Below are 23905 nucleotides of genomic sequence, written 5' to 3'. Positions count from 1 at the left end.
TCATACCCTGCAGCCCAAAACATCATGAATTCCGTTGGCGCTACTATCGAAATGTATCCAGAATTTGACACTTCTGACCACAACCAGTGCCACCACCCTGACTCAAGATACCATCATCTCTTGCCTAGATCACTACAATAGCAGGTCTCCCTGCTGCTGCCCTCCCCTCCCCACACTCTATTATCAATGCAGTAGCCAGAAGAATCTTTTTAAAGCTTAAGTTATACCATGTCATTCCTTGGCTCTAAACACTCCAGTGGCTCACCAAAGTCAAAGTCCTTTCAATGGTCTACCAGGTCCTGGGAGATTTGCCTCCGCCATACCCCTTACCTCCGTGATGTTATCTCCTACTATTTTCCTTCACTCACTTCCCTCTAGCCGCACTGGCTTCCTTGCTATTCCTAGAACATGCCAGGCACATCCTGTCATAAGGCCTTTTTACTAGTGATGACTTTTGCCTAAAATGCTTTTCCCCAGATATTCACATGGTCAGCTTCCCATCACGTTCAAGTCTTTGCTCACATGTAACTTTCCGACCACCATATGGAATATTACAACCCCTGCCTAACATTCCTGATTTTCCCCTTAATATGTGTGACTCTTTTTTTAACTTTAGCACTTACCACCCTCCAGCATGCTATAAATATACTTATTTGTTATGTTCATTCATAATTAGCTATCTCACCTCACTAGAATTGAACTATTTGCTGATATATCCCAAGCTCTAAGAATAGTGCCTGGCCTATAGTAGGCATTTAATATATATTTGTTAAAAATGAATTGAATTACCAAGGTCACTGGTGACCTTCTACCAGATCCAAAGGGAACCTTCTAGTCTTCACCTTTCTGGATGTCCCCACAAAACACCATTGACCATTACATCTCCCTTGAACCTCTCTCCTCCTTCAATTTTCCTTCTATGTCTCTGAGCACTCCTCTCTGCCTGTTTACAGGTTTCTCTTCCTTTAAGTATTGATGGTCCTCCCAGCTCGATCCTCAATCCTCCCTCCTCTCCAGTCTTGACATTCTCCTTGGCCATCCACGCAGGGTTTCAACTGCCACCTCTTACTTGAACTGCCATGCCAGACTGCTCACAGTCTCCCTGCTTCTAACCTCACCCCTCCAGCCCAGCATGGCCACTCAGTCAGGGTGCTTCCTTGCCTCTCAGCCATCTACAGGGGAAAATCTAAACTGCCATCAGGCAGGAATGCCAAGCCCATCATACAAGTCCTGCACGTCTGCCTCACCTGCAGCCACTGCCTTCCCACTCCCCACCCTGACACTCCTGACCTCCACGTGCAGGCTCCCTGGAACATGCCGTGCCTGCTGGGGCCTCTGAGCCTTGATGCATGCTTTTCCCTCTGCAGGTAAAGTCTCCCTCCGCCTATCTGTCTTTAGGCATCTCATTCTTCAAAGCTCAGGCGTCACGTCCTCCTAAAGCCTTGTCTGATTCCCCCTAGCCACCTGAAGCATTCCGCCCATTCTCCAGCCACATTTTGCACATGCCTCCACCGTGACAATCACCTTTGGTCTTGTAACTCTAGCAAACCCTCCCTATGGACCTCCCTGGTGGTTGTGAGTCAAGTGATAACAGGGAAAAGGCTTGGTAAGCTATAAAACCTCAAACAGGTGTTAGTCATGGCGGGAGTCAGGACCAATAGTGAGAGATACAAGGAAACAGTTACAACGCAGTACAGTGAGATTATTACTATCACCGAGCAATATATGTGGAAATGGAGGCTCAGAGACCCTTCAAGCTTCAACAAGGAGCAAGGAGCAAAATGGCTTGGCTCTAAGCATTCTGATAACTGAGGAGTATCAGTCAGGGTTCAAGTACAGGAAACAGGATCCACTCTTGTTTGTTTGTTAGCTAAGCAAAAATGCTGTAACAAGGAATTTGGTGCTTACAGAATGGATCATGGAAAGAAGCACGAGAAGGCTCTAGGCTGGGCTGTCAGAAATGACACCCAATTAGCTGCCAGGGGAGCTGCCACCTCTGCCATAATCAGGATGGCAGAGAATCAAAGCCCAATAAACAGAATTGTTGAAATCAAGAACACACTGCCAAATCTCCAATCCCAGGATCAGGGAGACGCTGCCACCCTACCAAGGTGCCATGACACCCATGGAGCTAGTGGCTGGACATCAAGTCACAGCTGCAGCAACATCCACATCCCAAAACTGCTCTGGTCATCAGCAAGGGCCAGCACAGTGTGAAACAGCCTCCCCTTCACTTCCACCTCCAGATATCGCATTAGTGCATCTAATGATGGAAACTATCCAAATCCAGAATCCTAAGAGCAGGGGAAGCCAGGAAATGCCATTTTCAGCTTTCCAGCCTCGCAGGTACAGAAAGACACATAGAAGGAGTTTGAAATGGATGCCAAGTGCCTGTCCATGGTACCTCCCACACAGCACAGAGAGGGAAAGGCACTGTAGGATCACATCTTATGAAAAAGTTCTTCTGGAGGAGACAAAGTGACTGATCGCTTGTTGGTTGGTTGGTTGGTTGGTTTAGAACAAAGAACTGAAGGGCGTTTTAGTTCTCGAGGAAAAGATAAAATTTTTCCTAACATGAATTGAAATTTCTCACGTGGGGACATTTTATACTGGACGTTACTGCATGATGTTACATGCAGCCTCTTCAACAAAAGCTTCATAGCAGACAAAGAAGGGACAGCCTGGTGCTGGTTCTTACAGTGATCTTTACCGAAATGCAAAGGCACTATATGGACATGGAGTCAGAGACCTCACCTGTCCCCATATCTGTCATTAGATTGTCCCACTCCCAGGTCAGCCACTTTCAAACTGTGCTTCTCAGAGCCTGTGGGTTCACGGAAAGGCCTGGGGACTGCAGGTCCCTTCTACCAGAACAGCCCAGAGTTTTATCTGTCTCAGCTCAAGTTCACATAAAATTTCCTTTGAAAAAAGGGTTTAATTGCTTTTTAAAATGTTTGAAAATTAGTCTTTGATCTTCTCTCGTAAGTTATTTCTTACAACCAGCTTTTGGTAGGAGCCAACCTCAACAATGTGAGGTTTGACCCCGGCCCACGAGACCAGAATTCTGTGCGGCTGATGGAGACTGCTTCAAGAGTTTTTGAGAGGCCTGAGATGGCCAATTTTGAGGTGGCCTTTTCCAGAGGGTAAAGTCTGTGCATTTTTCTCCACCACTGCCCACAGAACCCAGGTCCAGGCTGGGACCGTGACACAAAATAAATCGCAAAATGTCAGGCTACAAAAGGAGCTTGGAGGTCCTCCAGCCCCTACCCTCATTTTAAGGTGAGAAAACCACGGTATGGAGGGAGGAGGGGACTGGTTAGCCACAGGGCTGGGCCCTCCCTCCCCCACGCAACTCCTTCTTGTGGGCACTTACACCTTTCTTCTGCTGCCAGTTCTTTATTTAATCAACGTCTCGCCTGCATCTGCGACTCCCTTAGAATTAAAATGCACACCTCACAATGCTAGCAGTGTTCTCCTGCAGGGGGCTGAGCATTTACTAGAGATTAGTGATTCCAAGAAAACGGCAGCAAATAAACGTCTCCATCCATCATACGAGCAGCCGTCTGAAAGGGCCTGAGTCGGAGGAATGAAATGCCTCCTGCTGCCTTTTGCTTTTCCCAGAAAATGATCTACCATCTTTGTTGTTTCTCTCCCCATCCTGAGGCAGAAATCCTGGTCTCTACTCCCCAAACAGAGCCTGTCAAATATGGCTAAGCTTTCCACCTATCCAGCAAAAATAGCTAAGTCCCGGCTTTGCAGGGAGAGACAGACCACCCCTGGTGAAGTGAAGACCAGCCAGAGCCAGGGCTCTTTCTACTTAGGCAAAGGTCAGATGTCAGCAGACAGCCAGGCCAGCAGGCTCAGTTTCTCACCCTGATTGGTAGCTAGAAGCTGAGTCAAGACGCAGGTCAGGGTGCAGAGCACACTCTGAAAGGTCAAGGAGACCAGGGTGCTGAGGAGAGCCTGGTAGAGAAGTCCTAGCGAGTGTGTGCATCTGCTCTCCTTCTCACCTGTTACTGCTTCCATTTGGCCAAATGAACCCAGTCACAGCAGGTGGAATTCCCTTAAAGCTGAGCTTTCTCCCCACACTAGGCTTTTCTCTATGGCCTTACCTATTTCTTCCACAGGCCACCATCCTCCTAGTCTGAGCCTGAACTCAGTCAAGTCCTGTTGATTCTTTCTGAATAATAGCTTTTAAATCTGTCCCCTGGGTGCCCTCTTGGTCTCCCATACCATCCTCTCTGGCCCAGAATTTACAATGGTCTGCTAACTGGGCCCCCTCCCCTTGGTCTAACCCTCTCTCATACACAAATGGCCACATTAATCTTCCTCCACTACTTTGCGTGGATCTTTGCTCATAAGCTTGTAATGTTCCCCAAAGTGGTGAGCCAGAACTTCAAGGTACTCCATAAGTGGACCCCATACCAAGTTTCGAGTCTCATCTCCCCATTACAGGCACACTTGCATGTACGTAAACACAGACACACACACAGCATTTGATTAAACCAGAATGATGTACCCACTGTTCCTAGGAAATGCCCCATGGGTTCCTGGCATTGTGACGTTCTTCCCACCATTTCCCCACCTGGCACCCCCCCCCCCCCATAATGTGCACATGTCTAAACCCCTCTGGTCCTTTCAACCTTCCCTCTTCCTTCCTCCACGTTCCAGGCCCACAGAGAGCCCTGTCTATCTTGAATGCACAACCCATCTGTCACCTGCACATCTGTATGAATGTGGCCTCCAAACAACCGGCAAAGTAGGGCATATGTTTTTATCCCCATTTTGCAGGAGCAGAAACTATGCCTGAAGCGCTGGCAGCTCTGTCTCCCCCAGTTCGCACAGCAATGGGGAGTTTCAGCAGAACCAGTCCTGGTCTCTAGCCCAGCCCAGTCCCCGCCCACGACCCCTGCAATGCCAGAGGCAGAGGATCCGGGGTGCTGGAAGCTGGAGGAAGAGGTGGGGGGACCGTCACTCGCTCACGCTCCAAAGACCCTGAGGAGAATCAGTGAGTAACGATCGGCTCCCCAGTCAGCCAGAAAAAATAGGGCAAGCTCAGCTTGAGGAAGCATCCAGCACAGCGCCCCCCACGTGACCAGCCAGACCTGGGGCGGCGGAGTGGACAGCTTCATATAAAGAACCCCGTTGCCACGTGGTGGAAACGCGAGGGGGCAGTGTTCTGGTTTCCTGGGAGGCAACGGCCATCTTTGCATATTTCTGTGTTATCACATTGACTTGGGGAGTTCGACACCGTTTGTCAGACCGGGTAGGAAAACACAGCAGCCAGGCCTTCAAAACAGGGCGCCTTTGTGCACAGCTGACACCCTGGCCTGGAGCCCGGCTTAGCTTCGGGGGAGGATTTAGGTCAGAAGGAAAATGGGAGGCGGGCGGCTGCAGGCTTCAAATCTGTTTTAGGCAAGATTAGGGAGATGTTTCCCCTCTTCCCACTGGCACACCTACACCCGCAGGGGCAGGGGCAGGGGCCGGCTGGTCTTACCTTCGTAATTATGGCTGACTTTGAGGAGCAAACATTAGTAGGCCTCGTCAGCCCTACAGAAGAGCTATTTGGCAAATTCCCATCGTGCTGGAAATTCCCCAGGCCGTTTTGTTAGGCCATCGCCTCTTTCCAGTCAGCTGGACTCGGAAAGTCCTCAGTTACCTCTGCGGAGCGTGCAGACCTGCGCAAAGAGGGACGTGCCGCGAGGCAAGCTTCAGCCAACAGGGGAGGTGGCCACAGAGCCGCGGGTGATTTCCAAAGCCAACGAGCTTCAAGAGGCAGAAGGGATGCTGTCTCGAGTCAGGGAGCGCTTGAGGGCTGTGTCTGCTTTATATTAAGTTCATTTTCCACGGCTATTCAAGAGACACTACTCAAAGGGGGTCCATGAGAAGCAGCCCCTTCAGGACCTGTGGCCACGTTTTCCCTTTAAGCGCCCTTTCCAAAAGGCTCCTTTTCACAAGAGATCAGCTAGCAGCTGTACCTCGAAGGCCAGTTCTTCTCTTCCACGTGCATTTATAGCGCTGGTAAACAGGCCCCAGTTTCCCGCGTCCTTTATGAAAAGGGCTCACCTGCGCCGACGGGCCCAGCGGGCTGCCCCGCGACGCTGTGCTGCAGGCCTCGCCCGCCATCTTCTGGAAGAAGGCGGTACTGCTGCCAGGGAGAAGCTTCTCCTTGGGTCCAGGCTTCCAGAACAAACTAGAAAATCAACCAGGGAAGGGCCACAAAAACACTACTCTCGACTGCCAAGAACCGGGAATCGATTTCATTTTCTCCGGCAAAGATGCACTTAGCGATATATTTCTTTGTTGTTGTTTTTTGATCATTTCCTGTGTGCATTGCTTCACTCGTGGCTCAACAAGCGTGTAGTTGAGCACCTACTGTGTGCCAGATGCCAGGCAAGGTGCTGGGGTAGAGATGAAGCAGACACCCACATGCTTAAAAAAAAACCAAAGTCTTTTTCTATGAACCTAAAACTGCTCTAAAAAAATTCAGTTAAAAAAAATGAAGCCCAGAGTCCGGGGGTCCAGAAAGACATGAGCCAACAGTAACATTTCAGCATGACTAATGCCACGTGGGGTGAATTGTGTGAATGTACCACATGCCACAAGGCCCCCAAAGAGGAAGTCCGCTTGTGGCAGAAAGGGGAAATGGTCCACAGAGAACAGAGAAGGTGACATTTGACTCAGGGTGAGCAGCAAAAGGAGGGCAGAGAAGGTTCAGTTAAGTCTTGCTGGATTGAAAACTTCCACCTGTCCTTCACTCTCCGAGTGGTCAGTGGTCAGCAAGCCTGTTAGCAGAACCCTGGTCACTGGGAACCTTGGAGGGTGCCGAGAGGCGAGGCAGAGGGGAAAGGTTATGGGATCTTTGAGAAGATGACTTGGGGGGGCTGTAGGGCCCTCGGCTCTGTTCACTGCTGTGGGACAGTAAGGGTTGTGCCTAAGAGGAAGTAAAACACCAGACTTTGGAATGAAAGAAACCTGGATCTCAACTTTGCTACCTAACAGCTGTGTGGTGTGGGCAAACCACTTAACCTCTCTGAGTCTCAGTTTCTTCATGCATAAATAGGGGTGATAATAACAATCCCTTCTGAGGGGGATTAAATGAGGCAATGCATATGGAGCCCTAGCCCAAGGCCTCACATCCAGGCCCTCATAAAGGACTGGCTGTGGCGGTGTCAGGGCACCGTGCCAAGGTCCTCCTGTGGTTCTTCCATGGAGCTCTGTGTTCACCGGCTCTCAGAGGCACCCCACACCTCTCAGGCATCTTCCAAGTAGGGTTGTCACACACTGGATGGGACATACTTATACAACATTATTTGGTCTTTATACGAACTCAAATTTAGCCTTTCCTCCTGTATTTTTAGCTGCTAAATCCGGCAGCCCTTCCTCCAGTCCAATGTTGAGGGTGTGACCCAAGGCAGCGAAGGGAGATCACGGAAATGGTTTGGGGTTGCCATAGAAGCTCCTCGAAGCTGTGGGGACCAGGCTTTCCGGCAGGTTCCACAGGTCAAAGCTTCACTCCCATCCACCCTCTAACAATGACCCCGTGTCATTGTTCCCTGTGAGTTCAGCAGGAAACTAATTCTCAGGGAGGGAACCACAGAGCACACAGGGGAAGATGAGTCTAGATCAAATAAACCTGGGGAATGGCACTGAGCGGCAGTACGCGGGCTCCTCGGGGCTAGACTTTCCAGGCCTTTCACGTGCTGGTGTGAATGGGGCTTTCTAGCAGGAGGCATGCGGTGCACTGCTGCCCAGACTTACGGAGTCATGGAAACTTGCTCTTCAGGTGCCTCCCTTAGAACTGGCTTTCTGAGAAACTCTGCTCTAAGGTGACACCTGAAAGCAAAACCACGTCAAAACTGCCTCTGAACTGCAGGCAAGACGTGGGTGCTGGCCCAGTCCCTGCCAGAGTGAACCAGTTTTGATCCTGCGCATGATGAAAGCAGCCTCTTAACCAGCAAAGGTGGATGGACAGCGTAGCCATGGCCCACATGTGGGTTTTTAAGGATGGTCTCACCTCAAGCACTTGGATTTTAAGCTGATGGGGTGTTCCTCGCCTGGGGCGCAATGAGGGGTTGTGGGAAGCTTTTCCAAACTCCCAGCCATCTCTCCCATTATTCTGCTTCTGCGCTTAAAATTCCATCATTTGGGAGGAGAGGCCTTCATACTCGTCCCAGGCAAATATGCCTGGGAAGAGTGACTCGTCGAGCCACCATCAGCCCCCACAACGTGGAGTGACTCAGTGGACGGACCCCTCTCAGGACAGCAGCTCCAGCGGCAGCTCCGTTTCTTGGCAGGGACATTCCTCCAAGGCTCGGAGCAGGTGGGTGAGCTCGGGGAAGGAGCAGCCCAAGCTGTCCGAGGGGATAGAGCCAGACAGGGTCCAGCAGAGAAGAAACACAAGCTGAGCTCTTTCAGAATTTGCCAAGCTCAGGTCTTACATGGAATCTTGTAAAAATCTAAACACAGGTCTGAAATGACAGCCCCTCAAGTACAGCCAGAGGCACTTAATCCTTTCCCGTGGGCTTGGCTCCCCTCTGAAGACTTCGATCTAGCCAGATGCCTCTAGTCACCTGTGGGATTACAGAGCATTTATAGGAACATGTCAGAATCAGAGCCAGGCCCGCTGCAACCTAGCCCCCAATTCTGGTAACTGAGCCCACCTGCTACCCCACTTCCAAGACCCAAATGCTTCCTCTTGTCCTTTCACCTTATTTCCTAAGCCCCGAATTTTATTCCTACCAGACCCTCCCCTCCTCCTGTCTTAGTTTTCTGCCTGTCATTCCACTTTGGAACTCCCAGCTCTGTAGCCCCACACCCCTTCAAGGATTGGAGTTCCTACCCCAAGCCCCACGACAAACCCAGTTGTCTGCTGTCACAGATCTCCAACGCCTCCTGCCTGCTGGAGGGAGCCTCCGGGGGCTGCTCCCCACCTGCCTGCTGGGATGGCTGCCAACTGTGATGTCCCACTAGATGTCCCAAATGTGAATGCCCCCCATGGCTCTTTCCATTGTTGGGCTTATTCCTGTGGTTCTGCCTGAGCTCAGCTCCCATGAATTTCTGTTGATGACATATTCCTCCTCACCTTAACCTCCTCCCTGGAACGCAGACCTCCACAAGGCCACTTTTGCGGATTTGGGTTGTCACCAGGCATTCTCTGCAGCTGGAACCCCTCCCAAGGGTCTTGTGGGTTCAGCTTTTCTGAGATAACCTTCTGATAATTCTGCAAACGCCCAGGAGCAGGAATCTCGAAAAACTCTTGGGCTGAAAGCCTCCAGTAAGGACAAGCTTGACCACAAGGGGGCAGTATTGGCCAACACTCGCTTCACAGAGTTGCGTGCCCTTCCTATTGTAGCTGGGGAGGCTGGAACAGCACTGAGAGGAGGAGAGAAAAGTTCTTTATGGGAATTAAGTTTATTTTGTAACTTACATGAAATGAAAGAAGAGTGTCAGATGAAACATTCAAGGAGGCTTTTTTGAAAGTGACTTCAACAATGTCATAGGGGAGACCTTCCAAGACCTCATTCAGCATATTCTAAAAGGCCATTTGGGGCAGCTCTAACAGCAGATGTACCCCTGGACTCCAAGCCCACCTGTTGTAAGGTGGAAACCATGGCAACAGGTCTGCATGAAGCAGGGGAGGCTTGACTGCCCCAGTTTTCACATACAGAAGCTGTATCCTGGAGGGTTCCAATGACTTGCCAAGGTCTTGGCTGGCTTAGCTAATGGCGGAGCTTGGACCAGGACCCCAGGACTCCTAGCCCTGGTGCAGAACATTTTCTGCTGCACTCCACTGGGCCCCTCCTCTGACCAAAATGAACCAATGAGAAGTTGTTACCAAGAGCCACTGTGGCCCAGGCTGGAAGTCTCCACAGCCCCCTCCAGCTCTGAATGACAAAGTCCAGAATTTCAGCCTGACGCAGGCTCTTCATTGGAATATTCCTCCCATCAGGAGCTCCAACCTGGTTAGAGCATTAGAGCACCTGTATGCAGGCTTCTCTGAGCTCACCGCAGGGGGGCTTTGCTTTAACAAGCCCAGCATATGAATGGCCATTTAACTGACATAAATTACAGATCAAGGGAAAGCAGCTTTGTGAAATCATGCACAAAATTCCTTTACATAGCAAAGTTCCCACACCTATCACTCTACTTCCCAAGCATTTAACACAGAATTAAATTTATAAGACTCTTTTTTTTTTTGAGGAAGTTTAGCCCCGAGCTAACTACTGCCAGTCCTCTTTTTTTGCTGAGGAAGACTGGCCCTGAGCTAACATCCGTGCCCATCTCCCTCTACTTTCTATGTGGGACGCCTACCACAGCATGGCGTGCCAAGGGGTGCCATGTCCGAACCCAGGATCCGAATGGGCGAACCCCGGCCCTCTGAGAAGCAGAATGTGTGCACTTAACTGCTGCACCACCGGGCTGGCCCCTAAATTTATAAGACTTAGATTTACATCCAACTTTGTGGGAATCCATCTACTGTTAATTCACCCACATCAAAGTGGAAAGATCAAAAAAAGAAGCTGGTTCAGAAGACAGCCTTCTAGTTGTAAAGACAAAAAAGAGAAGACATGGTTCCTTGACCCTCCGGTCTGCCTGCACATGGCACACTCACCAGCCAGAAGGGAGCCACAGCCTGGCCAGGGCCATTGGCTAAACTTTACTGTCACCTGCTATGAGCAAGGCAGTATGACCTACCCTCCCCCAGGCTCTAATTTACGGGGAGAGATGAAATGAGCGCCCGATCTTTTTAACACAAAGCAGCTAGAGACGTCAAGCACACAGCATCACAGGTAAGAGTAGCTGGGATGGGCACTGAAAGCTAGAGGGGACTTTCACAGGTGAAGATAAAAGAGAGAGAGGTTTTGTAGGCTGAGAAAACTGCTAGCCAAAAGTGAGGAAGGCAGGCAGGCTAGGGTGTAATTGGAGAACATCCAGTAGCATTCCTTCTCTCTCTAGCTAGATTACATAGTCCGCGGAGGTCAGAAGTACATATGGCGATCCTCAGTATTCCCCTCTGTGCCTAGCACAGCCTCATGAACATGGAAGGGGCTTGTGAGATATCATTTCGGGTGAACTTCTCAAAAGGCAGGACCTTCCCCCAGGGCAATGAGGTAGGCGTTTTGAAAGGGAACTGAATTCCAGGCATGCACATGCTGAGCCAGTTATGAATTTCTTGCTTCTCAGCTGCAGACCCACCATTGCCCTGCTGTCAGTACTGGAGCTGAACCCTATGAAAGTCTCTTGCCAGCGCATGGTGTTAAGCTTTGTCAGTAGAGGGTGCTGGAGAGCCATCACAGGAGGAAGGAGCTTCTCTTCCTCATTCTGGCATGCTGCCTTTTTTTCCTCAATGCTGCAGTGCTTGGCCGTCACACCCAATGGCACTCACCTCCTGAGAGGCTCAGGAGCACCTTACCAGCAACTTCCCAACAAATTTGCCGGTTGAGGTTCTCTCCAGTGACTTCCTGGCATGTTCAATACCAACTCCTAGACTTCTCCCTGAGTTTTGTTGACACCCTCATAGGCAGTTTCCTGCTTGCCAGCCTTGACCTGCTTGACCTTGACCTCAGTGAACTTTTACACTGTCCAGTGGCTCCAGCTACACCCCCTCCAATAATATCTGAATCTCAGCCTCAGAGGCCCCACCTCTCCCAAATTTATTCCTTCCTGTATTATTTAGAGCTCTCTTTACCCCCAAGTAGTCAATCTCCCATCACTAGTTGAGAATTCTTTATAGTTTACTTTCCCTGTTGGAATTACTGAGTGGTTTCTGTCTCCTGATTAGACCCCAGCTGATGGAATGGTCATACAAGTGCCTTCACACACATCCCTGCATAATCCCTGGAGGGGGCCTCCTCAAGCAGCTCCTTGCTCCCTCCTGAGATTTCCCCAAGTCCTCTGAGCATCTTGAGTGACTCCTTCTCTTGAATACCCCCTGTATCAGCCAGGGTTTAGTGAGGAAAACAGAAACCGTGTCAAGTATTTCAAGCAGGAAGGGATTTAATACAGGGACTTTGGTGTGTAAGTCCAGGCTTCATCTGTTCCTAACTGTGACACTGTGGGCAGGTGACTTAGCCTCTCTGAAACTCAGCTAACACTTCTATAAAGATAGGAATAATAATAATACCTAACTCATACAGTTGCCCTGAAAAATTATGTAAAATAATCCACAAAAAATTCCCAGTGCCTGGTACATGGTTAGTGCCCAATAAATGTAACCTATTGTTACTGTTGCTATTATAATCCTCTAAATGCTCCAGTGTACCCAAGCTGAAGTGTCTCAAAGCCACGACAGTCCATAGCTGAGGCAGCCAGGAAGAGAAGAGGATAATTTTACAGTAACCTATCTGCCCTTGGTTGAAGTAAAGACTACCCCAGACATGCAGGTTGGATATGGCCCCAGTGGCTTGGACCAGTGGCTCCATGATCCCTGCCTGTCTGTCATCAACTAGAACAAGTTATATATCCTAAACTTCCTTAATCTATGCTGAGCAGAGCTCTCTCTTCCAGACACCTTTTTAAATTTTTAATTGAAAATGGAATATATGCACATTATTTTAAAAAGACAAAGAGTACAAAATGACATACAGTTAAAAATAAGTCTCCCTCCCACCCCAAACCCCCAGTCCCTCAGTTCTCCCACCTCAGAGACAGCCATCTTGAACCAGTTTCTTATGTGTCTTTCCAGGCATATTCTAAGCATATACCAGTATAATATATTTTCATATTTGAATACATATGGAAGCACTGTTTTTGCTTTTCCACTGAATAATATATCTTGGAGAACATTCCATATTTGCACTGATGCATCCACCTTATTTGGTTTTTTCCTTGAATCTTATTCTTTGTAAAATCTTCATAGTATTCTTGATATGGGTATAGCACTAGTTATTTAACCAGACCCCTTCTGGTGGAAATTTAGCTTTTTTCCAGTCTTTTGCTATTATAAATAATGTTATAATAAACATCTATGTACATACCGACTTCTTTTTATTTATGAGGTAGAAAATCATCTCACCTCTTAGAGTTGGAGCCCCAAAGACCATCCTTATAAAAACAGCAAGGAAGGAGATGGGAAACCTGCATTCCAGTCCTAGCTCCACCACTAATGTCTTTACACTCAGACACCCATCACTTCATCGCTCTACATGACTCAGGTTTTTTGCTTGTCAGGCAGCAATAACTGTACCTGCTTTAAATTGCCTCACAAGGGCATTCTGAGAATCAAATGAGATAATGTACATGAAAGCTTCTGAGTGCTGTACTAATACACAAGTCTCTCCTCTGGTTATTTGCCAAACCTACAATTGATATGTTGCTCTATGATTGTGCCCATCAATATTCAACATGGTGCCTGCCACACCGCATGCCCCTTCTAAGGGAAACTGACCCCCAACACACAGCTCCTGCTTACAGACGACCCGAGGCTGCTGTGCTCTGCACACTGCCTTCCCCCTCCTTCCACTTCTCCACTGCCACCCGAACTGGGCTGAGCACCTTCCCAATCCATAGGCTGCCCAGTGGCTAAAAATAAAAGCTCTGACCATATGGAGACAAACTACGTGATTCCAACTCTTGCCCTTGGAAAAGTCTACTAGGAAATTATAAGAGACTAAGAGAGTCAGGACGAACATAAAACAGAATGCATGGAGAGGGGCCAGGTGGTCAGGGCCATAAGGGCCATTAGAAACCAAAGTTATGAGTAAGCTGAAATTGGGAGGAAGCAGAAACCTTGCATACACTGAAGCTATGAGGGAGGAAAAACAAAAGTGGAGAAGGATGTTGGTGAGAGAAGTGAGCAGACACGGAAGCAGAAACTCCAGGACCCACTGAATTATAACAATGACAAAGGCTGTGAAGGTGCACCAGCGCTGGCTACTGAAGGAAGCACAGTCCTCGTGAGGCCCAGTCATCCAAGTCCCTCTTGGGCTCCCATGTGATCCTGTCTCCCTTGCTCCCCCATGCGCCTTTACTAGAACCTCCATTTCCCCAGGCTCAGTGGAGGAGGATGCCAGGAGTGCCAAACCAGCCCACGGCTCGTGGGACCTATCTCCCTAGCTTCCTGCAGAGTCCACTAAAGGACAAGCATGTGAGGATCTCACCTTGGGACAGGGGAAATGAGAGCCCTAGACTCCACTTTGCTTTGGAATATACTGCTTTGCTTAATGAATTAATGCAGTTTCATGGAGGTCAGCCTCCTAGGGACAGGGCAGGGTAGAGGAGGTGGAAAGCAGAGAAGGAGAGGCAGATGGATAATAGTTATCAGCAGAGATGTTGTTCATGCTGATCCATCCCTCTTGCCCAAATCCCACCCACCCTCCATGTCACCTCTTCCACCAACCTTCCCCAGCTACTCCAACCACATCAGCACCAACCTTCTTGACTACGATGATAGAGTGCCTTATGGGCCCCAACTCTTCATCCTGCCTGTATGCATACCTTTTCCCCTATGTCTTTGCAGTCTTCCCACTAAAGGGGCAGAGGACATTTCCCCATCCTTTGGCTTTAGATTTGGCCATAAGACCACCTTATATTATTGGCGAAAGCCAACAGTACAAGATGAAAGTGATGGTGTGCCAGTTCCGAGGCTTCTTGTGCTTCTTCCATTGCCATGAAAAGAGCATGCCCAGGCTAGCCCACTGTTCCCAAGAAGAGGATGAGGGACACGTGGGACAAAGCTGCCTCAGCCAAACACCTCAGTCAAGCCCAGTCTAGATCAGCCAACTCTTAGATGTCCGAGCTAAATGTTTACTGTTTTACACCACTGAAATCTTGTTTGATATACAGCTGATACAACTACCCATAGTACTTATTATACGTTTCAATACTTGGTGATTTTTAATAGCAGTTCATTATTTGGTCATACATAATTGTTTCTTTGGGCAGATCAGATTTAACAAATAAAAATACAGGATCCTCAGTTAAATTCGAATTTCAAATAAACAAGGACTAATTTTTTTAATCTAAGTGTGTCCCATGCAATTTTTAGAACATATTTATAATAAAACTTATTTCTCTAAAATTCAAATTTAACTAGGCATCATATATTTATCTGGCAATCCTACTCACAGTGCTTGAAGCAGGATCAATATCTCTCACAATAGCTGTGAGACAGTTCCCATGGTCCAGTGAAAGAGTTGCAAGAAAGTAGATCTTGAACACTTTCTTCTCTCCAGTGACAAACCCACTCTTCATAATGATGATGATAATGGTTATCATTTACGTAGCCCCTGTATAGGCAGGTAGTTGGCAAATACACCATCTTATTTTCACATTAGTGCTGCAATGCAGGGAAGTGGCTAAATCCTTATGCTCATTTACAAAACGAGTTAAAATCACTTTCCCTTGGCCACACAGCTAGAGAGAGTGAAAAAGCCAGAATTCAAATGCAGCCCTTTCTCCTTCCATAATGCGACACTGCCTCCAACGACCAAAAATGTTTGTTGTCATTTTCACAAAACTGAAGACGGCAAAGTCTATACCCCAGCACCCCCAATCCTCTTGCTGGTCCCCCTCAAGCCATTCTATAAATAACGGGGGTTGTACGCGTTTGCTAGGGCTGCCGTAACCAAGTACCACAGACTGGGCAGCTTACACAACAGAAGTTTATCTTCTCTCAGTTCTGGAGCCTACACGTCCAAGATCAAGGCGTCAGCAGGGTTGGTTCCTTCTGAAGGCTGTGAGGGAAGGCTCTGTGCCAGCCTTCCTGGGTCTCCCAAACACAGAGAGCAGATGAGCCACCTCTCAGTCTCCGTAACTGCATGAACCAATTCCTTATAGTAAATCATAAGATATGATTTATTATAGATTTTATTATTAATATTAATATTAAATCATACATTTTGTATTATATAAAAATTATATTATATTAAAATATTAATATTTTATAACTGATATTAATATTTTATATGATTTATTAAATATATGATTTTATATATCCTATTGGTTCTGTTTTCTCTGGAGAACACCAATGCAAGGGCTCTGTCCTTGGTTTATGGAGGGCCATCTTCTCCCTTATCTTCACACCATCCTCCTTCTGTGCGTGTCTGGGTCCAAATTTCCTCTTCTTATACAACATCACTCCTATTGGATTAGGACCCACCCTAATGACCTCATTTTAACTTAATCACCTCTGTAAAGACCCTATCTCTAAATAAGTTCACATTCTTAAGGTACTGGGGGTTAGGACTTCAACATCTGAATCTCAGGGGCGACACAACTCAGCCCCCAGCAGGGTTTGTGCAGCTAATGGTGACTCACCCAGTACAGTCTGCATTTAAAAGAGGAACCCAAGGGAGTGGATTTCCAATGATGGGATTCTGGATTTCAAGTGGTGGAATTCTAGTTTTCAAAGCAGTCTCTAGGGGTGGCAAAGGCCCATCCTGCAGTTCTTAATAATGGCACCTCAGAGATGTCACACCCTCTGCCAAAGGGGCCCTAGCAACTGGTAGAATGTGGGTTATTATGAGGACAGGGGATTGTGATGGCAGCTGGGCTGTGGAATCTGGTGAGGCCAAATGTTAGTGCCTCAAAAGATGTCCTTTGGCCCCATTTGGCAGCATCGTGGTTTTCTGGATGGCCACAGAGGACAGGGAGATGATGGAAGCCCGGGGGGCAGGAGAAAACTGCCCAACCTTCCCCAAGATGGCGCCTGATGACCCCATGTCTGAAGGGAAGTCAAGACCTTCTTTGGTAAGGGGGATGCCTCATCTCACAGCCCCAGCCTGTCCCTGCAGGGGGAGGAAGAGTACTCTGGGGACATGTGATAGGAGCTGAGGGCTTTGAGCTTCCAGAGAGCTGCTAAGAAGAGCAGGTGACATGCACCCCATCCCTACAACTGGCACCCAGCTGCAACCAGGGACCAGGTAGCCCTCCACAAGATCATGAAGTCACTCGAAGCTAGCCTTGATCTCTCCCATCTCCCTCTCTATGTGGGGCCCTTTGTGGATGGGACCTCTGAGGATGGGACCCCACTCCTCCCATAGCCCTACTGTTCATCCCCATATATTTAGGTTCTCTTAACGCAGACCCTGGGTCTCTTCCTCCCTCTGTAGGCCCAAGAGGACTGGGTATCTAACTGGCCTTAAAGTTAGGTAGGGGTGGGGGAGAATTAGCTCCAGTGGTGATTTGAAAATCACCAAGAAGACAGATTTCCACCTCGACTCCCCAGGGCCTCCACTTGCAACTTCAAGGGCCATTCCTTGGTGTCAGTTTGCTCTCTCCTTCTTAACTCTCAGGTCCTGATAACTCGAGTTAAGTGCATTTCCAGTAAGAACTCAGTCTACAGCTTTACAATTCACAACACTCTTTCAAACACCCCAGTCCACTGTGGTCGGGGCTGCCGGAGTGCGGTGGGGGTGAGGGTGGGGGCAGCCACACACTGACTCCTCACGATTCCGACTCCGGCTTCCCTGCCCCAGGAGGCAGAGTCCCCGAAGCCAGACTCCTCCTACGACTACCTAGAGGAGAAGGAAGCTTGTGAGGACGGCGGCTGCCCAGGGCCCCCTAAGTCGCTGCCGCCCAAGGCCGGCCCCACCACCAAAGGCCAGGCGGGCGATGGCCCCGAACTCGCAGAGCTGCCCCGCGCCCCGGGGATCCCGGGGCCCGAGCGCAACAACGCTGAGATGGAGCTGGAGAAGGCGCGCATGGAGTTCGAGCTCACGCGGCTCAAGTACCTGCACGAGGAGAACGAGCGGCAGCGGCAGCACGAGGAGGTGATGGAGCAGCTGCAGCAGCAGGCGACGCCCCGCCTGGTAGGTGACAGGGAAGGGAGGCGGCGCTGGCAGAGAGAGGCCCCCAGGCCCAGAAGGCTGGGAGTAAGGGGTCCCGCCCCTGAGCGAAGAAGGGCCCACCTTACCTTCTTCGCCAAGGCATCTTGTCCTGGGTCCGGGGATGGGCTGCTCACTGCTTTAGAGCTTCCGAGTTAAACTGAGCTCCAACTCTCGAAGGAGAGCTGACCCCAGGAGGGGCACTGGGACCATATTTTCCACCCGCCTGCCCATGGCTCTGCTTCTCAGGCAAAAGTCGTCAACATTTCCCCTTTGACTGGATTTTGGCCACTCTCCGTTCCTCTCTGCTTCTCTTAAACTGTGGTGCCCGGGGCTAGACCCAGAACCCCCCCTGCAGTCTGGCCAGTGGGTTTGGGTGAAACCATCCCCTCCCCTGATCAAGGCTGCATTTGCTCTGTTGGATCACACTGCCCTGTAGTCAACTTAAACGGAGAAATCTTTTCACAAGAAATGGACCACTCTCCCCTAATCTGTACTAGATGGCGATAAGAAAGGCTGCTGTGATTAAAGGGGATGTGAGATGTTTAGCACTGTGAGTGGACCATCCTAAGCAGTAAATAGTGAAAGATATTATTGTGTAAAGCAGTGTTGTCTGGGCTTTAAAATCAGGCAGTCCTGGGTTAAAATCTACCGTGTATAAATTTGATGACGTTTGGGAAGTTACTAATCCTCCCGGAGCCTCAGTTTGCTCATCTATAAGGTAGTACCTCATAGGCTCGTTGTGGGGAGTAAATGAGAGAATGCATGTAAGGCACTTAGCAGTGAGCCTGGCACATTAGGTAAGCACTCAATAAATGTTAGCTATTACCATTTTTATGTACTCATGCAATTCACTTCTTGACCCAAATGCAACAACTCACATTTATCACTTCTCAGTTTTATTGGATGTAATGTATTAGCTATGCTTCCCAGCTCTGAGTCATCCTCAATTCTGAGAAACTTGCCTTCTGTCTTTATCCAAGTCATTGCTATAATTATTGAGGAGGATATGACCTAAGGTAAATACACTGAAAGATCTCCCTGCAGGTTAGCAATGTTCCATTCATCAGCACCCTTGAGTTATATTTTATCCAGCTCTCATTTCCCTACCTTGTCCAAAACGCCATCCTGAGACACACTGTCAAATGCTTTCCCAGAATTAAGATGTTATACTATCCATAGCATTTCCCCAGCTGACTGGTCAATTTTTTTTTTCAAGAAAATGGGGTTGGTTTTGCCAATTTGTTCTCAATGAAAACATGATGACTTCTTAATAATTATCATTTTATTTTCTTGCTCACAAAATACCTGCTTAATTATACACTAAATGATTTTGCTGAACCAAGTCAAGCTTACTGAACTGGGATTTCCAGGATCCATCTTTTTTCCTCTCTTTTTAAAAATCTAGAAAATATTTGCCTGTCTCTAAGATTCTGGCGCATGTCCTGATATTTTTGACTTCTCATAAATAAATTCCATTTCCAAACTTGTGGTTTTAGTCTCAGTATCCTGGGATAAAATTTGTCACAAGTTGGAGCCTGAAACTATTTAAAGCAGATGTGGTATGGTACAATGCCTTTGGTCTATGTTGCCTGCTAACCATATTTGTCTTCCCTTTTTTAGTTTGGAAATCTTACTCCATGCTGGATGAACTGGGAACCCTTGGTGTATAGCCCTATCTACTCTCTGTCTTCTGCTCAAAAGATAGACCATTGAAAGTGTTTTGAAAAATCTAAAAGGTTTCACAAATGCACGTTTGGTTATCAGAAACATAATTACCACCCATCAGCATTTCAGACTGAAAACCCATGCAGACTGCAAAAAAGTGCCAGAAAGAGCCATAGCGGGTCTGCAGAGAACCACCAGGTCTGCCCAGCTCTCCCCTCCCGCCAGAACGCCGGGTTTCTTCCTCTGGTCTTCCACCTTCCTTGCTATTCATATTAGAGGTGGCCCCACTCAGTTTTAATTTAGTTGCCCCCACAATTTATGTAGTTGTTTCAGCAACGATGTGTCCAAAATCCTCGTCTTCGGTAGTAGTTTACAAAACTGTTTTACTTTTTGTGCATTTGCCGAAAGGTGGAGGACTGACTTGGTTTTTAAGCTCCCTCTCCACTGTCTCTTTTTCTGGGCAAATGGGTGGGTAGATAGATGTCATTGTATTGAAAAATACCTCTGAGTGGGTTTCTAGCTGGTTTAGGGCATCACAGTCCCTGCCATCTGTCTGCTTACAAAAAAGGTGGCATGATTTTCAAAGATATTTTAGAGAACAAACCCTGGGTGATGCCTTCTTAACTATAGATCAAAACAATTATATCAGTTTTTGCCTTCCTTATACATTGATGCTTTCTACAGTTAATGGGGGTCTGTTGGCCCTCAATTATACAGATTCCGGAAATGAGCGACACACAGGCGGAATCAGGCAGACAACTCAGGCTGCTTTCCCCCACGCCCAAGGTTCTGAGGGGTTAGGGGGCCTCATAACCCATCTCTCCCTACCTGTCCCCAGGAGAGACCAAACTCTGGGCTGAAGGACCACAGACTGACCTGTGTGACATATGCCAGCACAAGAGAGTCAGAAACAGTCATTTGTGCCCAAGGGACACCCTCTCATTGTGCCACTGTCCAGAAAACAAGGTTGAGTGTCAGGGAAAACCATCCAGAGAACACTCCCGAAACCCGGCATCCAGATCTGGGGATCTCAGAGTCAAAGGGAAACTGCCCACTTGTATGAGTCAGAGGTGGTATGGAACGACAGAGGAAGGAAGGTGCTGGCCTGCGTCAGGAGAGCTACGAGGAGACTCAAGAGGTATCAGGAGTTCCCTCTATGAGCCAGTGACCTTGCTAGAAATTTCTCAGTTCTTGTTTCACTCTTCCTCATAATCTGGTGAGGTGGGCACGATTATCCTTTCCTTGGATGAGGAAGACAACCTGCCCAAGGCCACATTCAGGAAAGGAGAAGTGCAGGATTGACTACAGGTCTGTCTGGCGCCTGAGCCCTGGTTTTGCCAGCTCCTCTCTCCTCTTTCTCCCAAAGTTCTCAGGTCGCCTCCAGGACCTCCTGCTCCCCCAGAACCAGTTTGCCATGTTCCTGTACTGCTTCATCTTTATACACATCATCTATGTCGCCAAGGAGATGACCTTCTTCCTCTTCTCTAAGCACTACCTGTTCTGCATCGCAGCCATTTTGCTCTGTTTGATTAAAACTTTATGGTCATACTTCCAAGTGCCTTTGCTCTCTCCGTCACTGGGAATCTCTGTGCAGGAGAGTTATTGGGACATGATCCAAGTCAGCCCCAGACTCCCTGCCTACTCTCTCCTGGCACCTCCTTCCCTCACATGTGCCTCCCGCTCATCAGAACCTGCTCTTAGGAAAGGTTCTGCTGTCAACCATTTACACCTTATTGTGAAGAAACCTTGTACGGAGCTGCATTCTCACTGTGGATGAAGATACTTTCTCCCCTGAGAGGATCAGAAGTTAGCAGGTTAGGGAGGTATCTGTAGGAGAAGGGGTTTAGGAAGCCTTTCTAGAAGCACTGAAATCACACCATGACTAGGCTGGCTTGGGATCTACCACGTGTACTCACTTTCATAGATCTTCTCTGAGGCAGGGAACAGTGGGAGGCGTGGGGATAGGCCCCCCGAAAGATATCCATGTCCCAATCCCCAGACCCTGTGAATACATTACCTTACATGGCAAAAGAGACTTTAAGATGTAATTAAATTAAGGACCCTGAAATGGGGAGAGGAGACTGGATTACCCAGCTGGGCCCAATGTAATCACAAGGGTCCTTATAAGAGAGAGGCAGGAGGGTCAGAATCAGAGAAGGAGATGTGACCATGGATGCAGAGGTTGGAGTGATGCGGGGCTACAACCCGAGGAATGCAGGCAGCCTCTAGAAGCTGGAATAGGCCTCTAGAAAGAATGCAGCCCTGCCAACATATTTGAGACTTTTGACCTCCAGAACTGGAAGAGAATAAATTTGAGTTGCTTCAAGCCACCAAGTTTACCGTAATTTGTTGCAGCAGCAACGGGAAACTAATACCGAAGCCAAGACTCCCCAGCCTCTTTCCAGCTCTGCCAACGTGTCAGGATAGCATCCCCAGGGCATTGGCAAGGGTCTGGTTAGCTCTGGACCTGAGCAGGACTGTACAGTCATGCAGGCTTGGCACCTGCCCTCAGGCAACATACAATTCAAAAAGGGAGACGCTGAGCTTCAGGAAGCCCAGGACAGGCCTATCAGAATCTGACAGGCAAAGGGTATCCCTACCGCTGAACAGCGCATGCCTGGGTGAGGCAGGGTGGCAAAATCTGGGCATACTCCTAGGGGCATTGGGAAGGAGGAATTAAACGCCTGATTGGGCCCAGAGCAAGTCAGCAATGCTGCACTAGTGGAAAGGGTGGAGGGGGAAAAAACAGGCCACACAGCTCAACCCTCAAATCCCAAACACACACACACAGCAAATAAACAGTTGTCTACTACGGAGATGTACACAGTCCCATAGATAAACAGGCAGCCACAACCAAAGGGACTAGACTTTGAACAATAACCAAAGGACTAGGGGCTCGCAGGAGGCACAAAATGAAGCTGCCAGTGTGTATTTAACAAGGAAAAGGAGTTCCACTCCCCCACAGCCAGCTCCCCATCCCTTCTCTAACACACACACCGCTGGCAGTTGTCAACTGCTCTGACCCCACCGGCCCCACCCAGGAATAATGGCGGGCCAATGGCTTAGGAGCCTTTAGGGCTAATGTAGCAAACGGAATGAGGCTGGACACAGCTGGGTAATCAATCAAGCCTTTATTGACCTCTCCCCCTCCCCAGCATAGGGCTCTGCCTTATGGGACAAAAGAATAAGTTTCTGTCTCATTGGGTTCTCTAAATGCTGCTCAGTGACAAGACATGAAAACAAGAAGACGTCTCGGGGATTTGATGTCAGTGCACATGATCATGCCAGGTAAGTCCACAGTGACTTCTCATTTCCCACCGAATTCAAGGCATCTACCCCCATGTGTCGCTGCATGTGACAGGTATTTACTTGGAAGTAATAAAACCGTCATTTCTCATTAAACTTTCAGTGGCAGGATTTTTTGCTATGGGTCACTTTTCAATCATCTTATTTGAGCTGGGGGTCTGGGGTGGGATTGAGGCAAAAGGAGGAAATCAGGATATCGAGTCGATTAAGGCCCAGATGTTTAACTTATTATAGCAAACAGAATTGGGAGTTTGTAAAAAGTACAAAGTATTATAGGGCCATTTAGTCCATCCCCCTGTTGCCAGGTAAAACTGGACTTAAATCCATCCATTTTCCTTACAAATCTTCAGAGAAAGATTTGGTTAACTCCCTTGGGCAGTTGTTAGCATCTCGTCTCACATCCTTAGCAATGGGCATGAAATCTCCCCTCTGGCCCTGCTACTGTGATTGACGGCTGAAACCTAAGGTCTGCCCTCTGGGAAAATGAGAACAGCTCGTGGTCACTCCCCAAACTTGGTACAAGTCTCCCGATTCAAATGCAGAGCAGAAAATCAGAAGAGAGAGACAGAAGTGGAGAGTGATCAAAGGACAGAAAAAAGGCACAGCTGAGGGGTTACCAAGCAGCCAACAAGCCCACATACAAGCACTTCTTGAGCACCTCCAATGTGCCAGGCACTTGGCTCAATGCTTTATGGAGGTTATCTTCAGCAAAAGCCTGGGAGGTAGAAATGTATAGCATCCCCATCTGTGAGATGGGCTCAGAGAGGTTAAGTAACTTACCCAGGATCATCTTAGACCTCAAGTCTGACTCCAAAGCACATGCTCTTTCTACACTACCATGCCCCCAAGATTGTGCCTTGGAGGATCTCCCAGCCTTGCAAGGGAGAGGAGGTGAACACACATGAAAATGTAAAGAAGCTGTCAGTACACAGACTTCAGCGAAGAAGGAGATCAAAGAGGGAGAGGTCCCTGGAGCCCAGGGTGATAGGAAGGCTTCTGGAAAGAGTAGCCCGCAAGGGCCCGTAGCCTGGGACAGGTGGAAAGGAGGAGGGAGGACTTACACGAATTAAGATCGGGGTGGGAGTGTATAATCTGTGTCAGGAGAAAGAGAAGTCTCATCCTTCTCCAGTGAACAGAAACAGGCCTGGAAAATTGATTTGGGG

The 23905-nt window shown here is 48.5% G+C and overlaps 1 protein-coding gene across 1 annotated transcript; it reads left to right on the top strand.

Moving 5' to 3' along the window:
- Positions 1-16368: 16368 nt before the first annotated feature.
- On the top strand, positions 16369-21213 carry TMEM247 (transmembrane protein 247). The gene is made up of 3 exons (XM_023618429.2): positions 16369-16692; positions 17421-17753; positions 20803-21213. The coding sequence occupies exons 1-3, from the start codon at positions 16576-16578 to the stop codon at positions 21211-21213; spliced, it is 861 nt and encodes a 286-aa protein (XP_023474197.2). The 5' UTR covers positions 16369-16575.
- The last annotated feature ends 2692 nt before the right edge of the window (positions 21214-23905 follow it).

This window comes from Equus caballus, chromosome 15 (assembly GCF_041296265.1).
Source record: "Equus caballus isolate H_3958 breed thoroughbred chromosome 15, TB-T2T, whole genome shotgun sequence".
Lineage (NCBI taxonomy): Eukaryota > Metazoa > Chordata > Mammalia > Perissodactyla > Equidae > Equus > Equus caballus.
Note: the sequence above shows the minus strand (reverse complement) of the source record. Positions and strands in the feature narration are given on the sequence as shown.